General features: G+C 40.9%; 1 protein-coding gene across 4 annotated transcripts in view; it reads right to left on the bottom strand.

Moving 5' to 3' along the window:
- Positions 1 to 12,266, bottom strand: part of gnai2b (guanine nucleotide binding protein (G protein), alpha inhibiting activity polypeptide 2b) — a 101,229-nt gene that overhangs the window by 23,888 nt on the left and 65,075 nt on the right. For 2 of the 4 annotated variants that reach the window (XM_084173691.1, XM_084173692.1), the window contains exons 2-3: positions 5,549 to 5,591; positions 3,067 to 3,208 (exon numbers count right to left, since the gene is read on the bottom strand). In XM_084173691.1, coding sequence (XP_084029817.1) covers positions 3,067 to 3,208; positions 5,549 to 5,591 — 185 coding nt within the window. Of the gene's footprint in view, positions 1 to 3,066; positions 3,209 to 5,548; positions 5,592 to 10,177; positions 10,200 to 10,272; positions 10,311 to 12,266 lie in introns of those variants that run through there. The other 2 variants (XM_084173693.1, XM_084173694.1) reach the window with 2 other exon arrangements.

Raw genomic sequence — 12,266 nt, 5'->3', positions numbered from 1 at the left:
TGCAGAGATGGGCTTCTTGTAAATGTCTTATGTGTTTTGTAGAGGCATAGTAAGATAAGATAGAATAAGATAGGATTGGTAGGTATAGTAAGATAAGATAGAATAAGATATGATTGGTAGGTATAGTAAGATAAGATAGAATAAGTTAGGATTGGTAGGTATAGTAAGATAAGATAGAATAAGATAGGATTGGTAGGTATAGTAAGATAAGATATAATAAGATAGGATTGGTAGGTATAGTAAGATTTGGTAGGTATAGTAAGATAAGATAGAAAAAGATGGGATTAGTAGGTATAGTAAGATAAGATAGGATTGGTAGGTATAGTAAGATAAGATATAATAAGATAGGATTGGTAGATATAGTAAGATAAGATAGAACAAGATAGGATTGGTAGGTATAGTAAGATAAGATAGAACAAGATAGGATTGGTAGGTATAGTAAGATAAGATAGGATTGGTAGGTATAGTAAGATAAGATATAATAAGATAGGATTGGTAGATATAGTAAGATAAGATAGAACAAGATAGGATTGGTAGGTATAGTAAGATAAGATAGGATTGGTAGGTATAGTAAGATAAGATATAACAAGATAGGATTGGTAGATATAGTAAGATAAGATAGAACAAGATAGGATTGGTAGGTATAGTAAGATAAGATATAATAAGATATAATTGGTAGGTATAGTAAGATAAGATAGAACAAGATAGGATTGGTAGGTATAGTAAGATAAGATAGGATTGGTAGGTATAGTAAGATAAGATATAATAAGATAGGATTGGTAGATATAGTAAGATAAGATAGAACAAGATAGGATTGGTAGGTATAGTAAGATAAGATAGGATTGGTAGATATAGTAAGATAAGATATAATAAGATATAATTGGTAGGTATAGTAAGATAAGATAGAACAAGATAGGATTGGTAGATATAGTAAGATAAGATAGAACAAGATAGGATTGGTAGGTATAGTAAGATAAGATATAATAAGATAGGATTGGTAGATATAGTAAGATAAGATAGAACAAGATAGGATTGGTAGGTATAGTAAGATAAGATAGGATTGGTAGATATAGTAAGATAAGATATAATAAGATATAATTGGTAGATATAGTAAGATAAGATAGAACAAGATAGGATTGGTAGGTATAGTAAACATGGATCTATGCAAGATCCAGTTCCTGTGGAGTCCATCATCATTGATGAAATGGCTCCTTGGATCAGGCATGGGGTTATGGATGATAGTATAACATTGGCTTCATGGGGTTATGGATGATAGTGTAACCTTGGCTTCATGGGGTTATGGATGATAGTGACTAACCTTGGCTTCATGGGGTTATGGATGATAGTGTAACCTTGGCTTCATGGGGTTATGGATGATAGTGTAACCTTGGCTTCATGGGGTTATGGATGATAGTGTAACCTTGGGTTCATGGGGTTATGGATGATAGTGTAACCTTGGCTTCATGGGGTTATGGATGATAGTATAACCTTGGCTTCATGGGGTTATGGATGATAGTGACTAACCTTGGCTTCATGGGGTTATGGATGATAGTATAACATTGGCTTCATGGGGTTATGGATGATAGTGTAACATTGGCTTCATGGGGTTATGGATGATAGTGACTAACCTTGGCTTCATGGGGTTATGGATGATAGTGTAACCTTGGCTTCATGGGGTTATGGATGATAGTGACTAACCTTGGCTTCATGTGTTATGGATGATTGTGACTAACCTTGGCTTCATGGGGTTATGGATGATAGTATAACCTTGGCTTCATGGGGTTATGGATGATAGTGACTAACCTTGGCTTCATAGGGTTATGGATGATAGTGTAACCTTGGCTTCATGGGGTTATGGATGATAGTGTAACCTTGGCTTCATGGGGTTATGGATGATAGTATAACCTTGGCTTCATGGGGTTATGGATGATAGTGACTAACCTTGGCTTCATGGAGTTATGGATGATAGTGACTAACCTTGGCTTCATGGGGTTATGGATGATAGTGTAACCTTGGCTTCATGGGGTTATGGATGATAGTGTAACCTTGGCTTCATGGGGTTATGAATGATAGTGACTAACCTTGGCTTCATGGGGTTATGGATGATAGTGTAACCTTGGCTTCATGGGGTTATGGATGATAGTATAACCTTGGCTTCATGGGGTTATGGATGATAGTGAAACCTTGGCTTCATGGGGTTATGGATGATAGTGTAACCTTGGCTTCATGGGGTTATGGATGATAGTGTAACCTTGGCTTCATGGGGTTATGGATGATAGTATAACCTTGGCTTCATGGGGTTATGGATGATAGTGACTAACCTTGGCTTCATGGGGTTATGGATGATAGTGTAACCTTGGCTTCATGGGGTTATGGATGATAGTGTAACCTTGGCTTCATGGGGTTATGGATGATAGTGACTAACCTTGGCTTCATGGGGTTATGGATGATAGTGACTAACCTTGGCTTCATGGAGTTATGGATGATAGTGACTAACCTTGGCTTCATGGGGTTATGGATGATAGTGTAACCTTGGCTTCATGGGGTTATGGATGATAGTGTAACCTTGGCTTCATGGGGTTATGAATGATAGTGACTAACCTTGGCTTCATGGGGTTATGGATGATAGTGTAACCTTGGCTTCATGGGGTTATGGATGATAGTATAACCTTGGCTTCATGGGGTTATGGATGATAGTGAAACCTTGGCTTCATGGGGTTATGGATGATAGTGTAACCTTGGCTTCATGGGGTTATGGATGATAGTGTAACCTTGGCTTCATGGGGTTATGGATGATAGTATAACCTTGGCTTCATGGGGTTATGGATAGTGACTAAGCTTGGCTTCATGGGGTTATGGATGATAGTGACTAACCTTGGCTTCATGGGGTTATGGATGATAGTGACTAACCTTGGCTTCAGGGCCCAAGACATGGTTACTCAAGAGCTCTAGTGGATGTGTAGAAGCAAAGCTGGACCTCTTCTCTAATCATCTGACTGCAGAAACAGAGGAGCCAAGCACACATGCCCAAATGCATGTGTGTTTGTTTGCATGTGTGTGTCTTACCTCTCTGGAGGCCTCTGTGTAGTCGATCTTGAGGTTGCCCATGGCCTTGATGATAGCCATGATGGACTGGATGGTGTTGCTGTAGACCACAGCTCTGTACTGCTTACACTCGTCTTCTGAGTAGCCATCCTCATGGATGATCCTGATGAAGGAAAACAAACCTGAGCATTCTTCTGATGTCACTCAAGTGAGGAATAGAAGGGGGCACAAATGTTACCAAGAGAAAAGGAGGAGAGGTGGAGAAAAGGGGGTAACCACAGTGCTTTGGGCAGCATCAGGGGAGAACGACTGGCCCCTCACATTGAAGCCACGGAAGTTCAAGGCCAGCCGCGGTACTGCAGGCATTGTTAGCAGAAAACAGGATCCCCATTATAGTGAATGGAAAAATGTCAATCTTTGTGGTCAATCTTCGTGTAAATAAAAACAAATTGCGAAGATAATCATGGTACCAATAACTGCTTCTAATACACCAAATGTGCACCCAGAAGATGTTATATGGATAAATTAGTTGCTAATGGCAGCCTCCAGTACCCAGGTCGGCCTTTAACTTAAGTTACTCAATGAGAGGGGGCAGCACTGAGCTAGCCTGCAACATCACATCCTGGAGTAGCTCAAACTGTGCATATTGAGTCTTCACATAGGAATACATTGTGTCACGTGATCAATGGCTTTGTCCATTCATATATACAGTACATTCATTGGGCAGTATGGTTGACAGGTTATGTATTTCATACAGTGTGTTAAAAGTGCTCAATATGTTAGGACTTCTAGCTGCTAAGCGTTTGGGTATTCAATCAATGACCGTAAGGTTTGGTAGAACGGTTAGTTACTCTAAGATGCTAATAATACATGTTTTTATTGTCACATACACCGGATAGGTGCAGTGAATTGTGTTGTTTTTCAAGGTCAGCCATACTATTACGGAGCCCCTGGAGCAAATAAGGGCTCAAGGGCACATTGACAGATATTTCACCTTCTCAGCTCTAGTATTCGAACCAGCGACCTTTCGGTACTAGCCCAATGTTCTAACCACCAGGCTACCTATTGATATTGACAGTCAGTGCAGTCCTGTGCAAACCTCCTCTGCATGTTGGTGATGTAGCTGACCATGCCGTAGCTTGTCATGCCCAGGGGAAGTGTGTGTGTGTGTGTTCGTGTGTTTCAGTGTGATCATAGGAGGCAGTGCAGGAGGCAGTGCAGGAGGCAGTGCAGGAGGCAGTGCAGGAGGCAGTGCAGGAGGCAGTGCAGGAGGCAGTGCAGAAAGAAAACCAAAACCAAGACATGAATCCTAAAGCCAATATCACCTCATGAATAAACAGGCCTGTTAGCTTGACACTAGCGGCTAGGAAAAGTACTGGGATTTAACCCAGTTAGTTACACATTCAATATTAGAATTCTATCTACAGGTGTTATTGAAAAAGGCAACCATTCTCCCTGCTCTCCTTTTATGTTGACATGATCTCTGTGGTAAGAGACGGAGCTGGTGCTTCAGAGCAGATCAGGCTGTGCTGTGTTATAGGTATGGTCTGTCTCCCAGGCATTGGTTGTTCTGTATGGCCGTGGTAATAACCTGGGCTTAGAGCTGTACTCTACACTCATGAAAAACGGATTCATTGCCTGGCTAGTCCACAGGAATGGGAATAATTAAGTCATTAAGGGGTCTGTGTGTGTGTGTGTGTGTGTGTGTGTGTGTGTGTGTGTGTGTGTGTGTGTGTGTGTGTGTGTGTGTGTGTGTGTGTGTGTGTGTGTGTGTGTGTGTGTGTGTATGTGTGTGCGTGTGTGTGTGAATGAGGCATAGACATACACATATGTTTTGTATATGTCATTGGTGAACGTGAGCGTGTAATTGAGTGTCATGGTTTGATCACAGTCATTACAGTAACCACATTAACATTCCTGTGCACTGAGACTCATGCTTTCAGTAGCCAAATACAATTATGGGTAGGAAGATGCGAGGATGCCAGCCCAACTACCACAGACAGGAAGACATTAAGATTTGCCCTCCATATGTCTTCCTAAAAAGCTAATTAATATGCCTATGGTCAACATGCCTGATTGACTGTCTGCCAGCTCCAGATCAATTCAACAAGGAGTGACAATGACTAGGACTAGGACTTGGACTGGAACTAGGACTGGGACTAGGACTGGGACTAGGACTGGGACTAGGACTGGGACTAGGACTGGGACTGGAACTAGGACTGGGACTAGGACTGGGACTAGGACTGGGACTAGGACTGGGACTGGGACTGGGACTGGGACTGGGACTAGGACTAGGACTAGGACTGGGACTGGGACTAGGACTAGGACTAGGACTGGAACTAGGACTGGGACTGGGACTGGGACTAGGACTGGGACTGGGACTAGGACTGGGACTAGGACTGAATAAACCACTAGAGGATAGAGGGCATCATCTATTAAAGAGGTCATGATGTGTCCTGATCTGTTACAAAAACTGTTGATGAAAGATCTCTCTCCAACTCACTTCATCTGCTTGACGATGGTGCTTTTCCCAGACTCCCCGGCACCTGTAGAAGGAACAGGAAACACACAGGTTAGAGTTGAACCTGCATGGGACTGTTATCTCCATGCAGACTGTGTGTGCATCTGTTTGTTTCCATTTAGTGACGAGGATGTGGGGGTCATATTGCATTCTTTATTCACTTAAATGTTTATTTTTCACTTCAATAAAGGGGCCATCTGGGACTAGTGGAGTGCATTCCATTTCATGGCCAATTAAAACATTGCATAGCAACAGATCTCTGCTCATTGATTTTCTGTAAGAAATATTGAAAACACTCTGCTAAAGCCCAGGGGCCTCATTTATCAATATTGCGTAGAAACTATTCTAAAATACTACTTATGAACGCAATTATTCTCAGCCTCAGTGCTCGTGCACGACCTTGGCTATTTGCATTTTTAAACGCCTCTAATTAACCATATATGGTCAAAATCATCCCTTTAAAGCCCATGGGGAATATACAACGCGTACCAAGAAATACTTTGCAACCAAAAAAATAAAAGCTACAAGAAGAGGACCATTCAGACAATTAGTTGTTTTAGCAATGGCAAATGTACTTCAAATGAGTAGGCAACACTCACCAATAAGCCATCAATCCTCAACAGCTCCCTCCCTCCTGTAGGTGTATAGGCCAACATTGCTGTTCTGCAGAATGAATGATTCGTGCATTCCACCTGGCCACCACATACAGCAACATCTTTTGTGCATCACACAACCTATCAGCTGCACATTAAGTGAGTGGAAGCCTTTTCTGTTCACATTGTTGAACTCGTTTTGGGATTGTGCTTTTATGGCGATGTGGGTGTCGTCTATTGCTCCGTTCGTATTTAGGAACCCATTGATGGCAAAGAAACCCCTCTTGACTTTAACCTGTTGTGCGATGGTGTTTGGAAATGATATGTTACAGTTCGTTTTGCTGATGATTGCATCCAAAACATTGGCTTACCGAGGGCTGTGAGATGCCAATCGTCAAGCTCCCGCTGAAAAGTGCCCGTTGCCAAAAACCTTAGGGTGGATAGCACTTGGATATGCACCGTAATGGCATGTGTTTACCTTTTTAAATGTAGGTCTTAAATCCTTGCAAAAATCCTATAAGATTGGTTTTGGGAAATTATATCTGATCAGCCAATCTGTACTTTCTGCAAAAAAAAGTCCCACCTGTCTCTAAAAACTCTTTAATTCCCATTATCTCAGTCTTTTATAGTATTTCAACAATGGTTTCACTTTCACACGTGCCTCTAATTTAACAAATTACTGTACTTTATATGGACTATTATCATAACAAATGCACTGATGTGGTCAAATTATGTATAGCCTGTCAAGATATGTTGCATGAATTCACAATGGAAATACAATTAAATAGAAAAATGATTTAATTACTGGGCCTACTCTCATAATTTCACACATTTTCAACAATAATTTTGTCCATTCTACGCTTGACAAGCAGTTACCTTATTCCACCACTTGGCATTGTGCGTATACACGGTCATGGCTGTCCATAAATCTAATCATGGTTTACGCACAAATTTGTGCCTACGCATGATTGATAAATGAGGCACCAGGAGAGGAGGGAGTAAGTGGATAACAAATGTAACCTAGAAGTGATTCCTGCTCTGGGGACAAATTAGCTTTTGTGACAAGGCAATCTCAGGCAATGTGCAGCTTGAGACCCACAATATATCTGACGTGTCTGGTTCTTGTTTATATAAAGCTATATGAAGTTATATGAAGCTATATAAAGTTATATGGAGTTATATGAAGCTATATAAAGTTATATGGAGTTATATTAAGCTATATGGAGCTATATGGAGTTATATGAAGCTATATGAAGCTATATGGAGTTATATGAAGCTATATGAAGCTATATGGAGTTATATGGAGTTATATGAAGCTATATGGAGCTATATGGAGTTATATGAAGCTATATGGAGTTATATGGAGTTATATGAAGCTATATGGAGCTATATGGAGTTATATGAAGCTATATGAAGCTATATGGAGTTATATGAAGCTATATGAAGCTATATGGAGTTATATGAAGCTATATGGAGTTATATGAAGCTATATGGAGCTATATGGAGTTATATGAAGCTATATGAAGTTATATGAAGCTATATGAAGCTATATGGAGTTATATGAAGCTATATGAAGTTATATGAAGCTATATGAAGCTATATGGAGTTATATGAAGCTATATGGAGCTATATGGAGTTATATGAAGCTATATGAAACTATATGGAGTTATATGAAGCTATATGGAGTTATATGGAGTTATATTAAGTTATATGAAGTTACACTATACAGTGCGTTCGGAAAGTATTCAGACCACTTTACTTTTTCCACATTTTGTTACATTACAGCCTTATTCTAAAATTGATTAAATTAAATGTTTTCCTCATCAATCTACACACAATTCCCCACAATGACAAAGTGCTGAGTGCTGTGTGTAGGCCAGTGACAAAAAAATGCAATTTAATCTATTTTAAATTCAGGCTGTAACACAACAAAATGTGGAAAAAGTCAAGGGGTGTGAATAATTTCTGAAGGCACTGTATATGAAGCCATATGATGTTTATGAAGCTATATGAAGCTATATGAAGTTATATGAAGCTATATGAACTGTTAGTGCTGTGTATTGATTCAGAACATTCTAAGGGGTAACCTGCCTTCTGGCCCCCCAAACCCGGTGGCCTCCTCTCCTACTCTCCCATTTCGCCCTGTGGCAGCCTCCTGCTGCCCAGTCGCCCATGCCGTGTGCCCCCCCCTAAAAAATTTCTGGGGTTGCCTCTCGTCCGTCCGACGACGACACTGTTGACGCCGTTGCTCCTCTCTCGCCAGGGCCTTAATCTTAGCCCATGGCCCCTTGCCCCCGAGCATGTCCTCCCAGGACCACGATTTGCCCACCTGGGCCATCGCCAACCTTTCCAGCTCCTTTCCCGGCGCTTCCTCCCATGTCCAGGCCGCCTGCTCCTGGACACGCTGCTTGGTCCTGGTATGGTGGGATCTTCTGTCACGATCGCTAGAGTGAGTTGACCAAGGCGCAGCGTGATGAACGAACATACTTTATTTAAAGAGAGTAAACACTCGAACAAAACAATAAACGATACCGTGACGTCCAAAGGTTAAACACAACCAACACGGAATAACCCAAAAGGAACAAGATCCCACAACTATTGTGGGAAAACAGCCTGTATAAATATGGCTCCCAATCAGAGACAACCAGCAACAGCTGACACTCGTTGCCTCTGATTGGGAACCACTCTGGCCAACCCAGAAATACAATACATAGAATATCGACATAGAAACACAACACATAGAATATACACACCCTGGCTCAACATATAGAGTCCCAGAGCCAGGGTGTGACAGTTGGCTACTACTGTTGGCTACTACTGTTGGCTACTACTGTACCGTACTGAGGCTTCTCTCAAGATGGAGAGTCTTGGCCCTGATCCTGCTGAGTGGTTTGGTGGGAATGTAGTGTACTGTATGAGTCTGTATGGGTATTTGGGCAGGGAGTGGAGGGGTGGACATGGAGAATGATTTATTGATCTGAAGGGACAGACCATGCTGACAGAGTAGGCCAAACACGAATTATGTCACAGCGATGCTTGAAAACTCTACCGTTCTCAGATAAAAACACACAGAGAGCAGCAATGAAATGGCAACTCTTGGAGTCTGTTTTGATAACGATAAAAACAGTCATAAAATATCTCTGGCTTTATAGTGGAAGTCTGGCTGCTGGATTCATTCTCCATTGAGCCAAAACAATTGTACGATTGTTTATAAATTATAAGGCATGTTGTTCCATTACCTAAATGTGATAACTTTAAGTTTTACTGAAATGTCTCAGGAACACCACTGTTGGTCCATATTTAGTGCAAAATGTATTATGTAGAAATCAGCAAACAGAAAATCGATGTTTCTACGGTAACACAAACACAGTACTACTCATGATACTACTCAATATCTCATAGTTGCGCAAGTCAAAGCTGATAGCTGATGCAGTCTGATACAAAGACACATAGTTGGATTCAGCAGTGACATTATAACAAAATTAAATCTCACAAATTCACTTTGGCTTCATCAACATAGAGAGGCGGAGTGGAGAATGAGAGATAAGGAGAGAGGTTGTTGGTATGACCTGACCAGAAAAACACACTAACACATGACAGAAGCATACTAGTAAATGTATAAAACCTTTCACACACAAACACACTGGCTACACACATTAGCTTCACAAACACACTGGCTACACACATTAGCTTCACAAACACACTGGCTACACACATTAGCTTCACCAACACACTGGCTACACACATTAGCTTCACAAACACACTGGCTACACACATTAGCTTCACAAACACACTGGCTACACACATTAGCTTCACCAACACACTGGCTACACACATTAGCTTCACCAACACACTGGCTACACACATTAGCTTCACAAACACACTGGCTACACACATTAGCTTCACAAACACACTGGCTACACACATTAGCTTCACAATTTCAATAGAGGCTCCTCTCATCTAAAAAGCGCATCATACTTGCGTTGATATATTCTCGTCCACACAGCTCATATCATACCCTGTCTTTATCAGATGATCAACACTAGACTATGTTTTCATCTCTCCATCTGTGCAGGAATAAAGACTACTTTAGAGACTGATTAGTCTGTCTACCTTCACCCTGTTGCTTCTGGCTGGCTTCGCTGGGAGAAATGCAAAGTAGAAAGATACATAGGACCACACTGGAGGTGACCTGAGTTCAAAATATACTTTGTAGGGGAAAATGGGGGGACGACATCTGAGACGAGAATCTCTGTACACATTCCACGAAGGTCACCTTCCTGCCTAGAATTCAGCCTGTTAATATTTCACTGGTTGAACAGAGGGTAAACTATAGAAACATGTTTGTCTTTACTCTGAGCATGAATTGGCTTGGGTAAATGAGATGTGTTACTGGAACGCAGAGCAGAGGTGGGGGAGAGATTGGCCTTGTGCTATGCATATAGTATAATGATTACATTAGGTTCTGCTTATCTCTGTCAACAGCAGGAAGTGAATGGGAACACACATACAGGATTCCATTTGCTCAGCCCCATGATTGCTCTAAAACGCGACCAACATAATAAATGCTTCACCCTACCTGGCAATAGTGCGGAGTGATTAGTGCTTTTTGAGGTTGGTTCAGTTTCAGTTCCATAATTTTTTTAAACATGAAAAGCACAAAGCATTGTGTGGGTTCAATGCTGTAACAATACAGAATAAAACAATTTTAAAAAGTCCCATGATGGTAGTGACTGCCCATTACTGCTTATCACTTATTAACCATCATTTATTCACATTACTTTACTTTAATAAAATATTTCAGTTGTTGTGTATATTACATTTGTTTTATTTGATTAATTTAATATTTCATTCCAAGTCATCATCTCATCTCTATAGAGCTGCTGTCTGACAAAATGAGTATTATGTAGTTCTCCAAAGTAAATAAGGCATACTTTTATGACTGCTGAATACCAACTATCAATCACTTTTTCAGGTAGAGATACCTTGCGAAGCAACAGCTGCTCTCTACTCACGATCTCGCATTCTTCTCTCTTCCCTAGCAGTCCTAAAAGAATCACAGACCGGACAAGTAGATGAGCAATGGATTACGGTCATTGTAGTTAATTACCACATTTTATGCGCTAAACTATGTAGAATATTGGCCTGTTGGAAACTACAACTCCCTACTACATCGCACAGTTCTAGAGAAACTGTGCGATGTGCACATTGAGCTCACAGAAAAGAATACTAACGAAATGGAATTCAAATAATTGAACCGACGTCGGTCAATTAGTTGTTTAAAAAATGAAAAATAACCAACATTTCGGTTAATCACTCAGCACTACCTGGCAATGAGCCAGCAAAAATTGATGGAAATTCTACCAAACTTCTGTCATGATACAGATAGACTATGGATCTGTGTGGCTCAATTGGTAGAGCAATGCCATGGTTGTGAGTTTGATTCCCACGGGGGAACAGTACCAAAATGTAGGCTCTCTCTACTGTAAGTCGCTCTGGAAAAGAGCGTCTGCTAATATGTAAATGTACTATAGAACAGATCAATGCATTTGGACTGTATGGATAGCATGATGAGAAACACAACATGGCACAGAGAGGAATACCTGACCCATGGAAAACAAGCATTGCCTGTGGTCCCCTCAAGACAAAACATTTAGCAGCTAGTGTGCAGGGTGGATAACTAACACCACCCTGAGAGTAACAGTTTCTCTCTGATGGCCAGGTTTACTCTCATAATATCTCCTAATGGCATACTATAGTGGTCCTGTAATTAATCCCTGAGGGACGCCACAGAATAACAATCCAGTTATTTATTCAGGTTTACAGCTCATCTCAGCTCACCTCAGCTCATCTTATTAATAGGCGAAACAAAGCACAATCACCAGGAGGTAAGAGGTTATCCTTGTTATGGTGTACACAAGATTAATCAATTACAGCTGAGTAGGTTATCATCACAGTGTCATGAGCCAATAAAAACAGGGTGCTTAAATTAAACACAGGTGAAAGGAGGAGCGTGCTGAAGACTGTGCCATATTAAACTAACAGAACACACTACCGACTGCCATTCAGCTCACTAAGGGGATCACATTGTAACTCAGAGCAGACAA

Source organism: Coregonus lavaretus (assembly GCF_964263955.1).
Source record: "Coregonus lavaretus genome assembly, chromosome: 12".
Classification (NCBI taxonomy): Eukaryota; Metazoa; Chordata; class Actinopteri; order Salmoniformes; family Salmonidae; genus Coregonus; species Coregonus lavaretus.
Note: the sequence above shows the minus strand (reverse complement) of the source record. Positions and strands in the feature narration are given on the sequence as shown.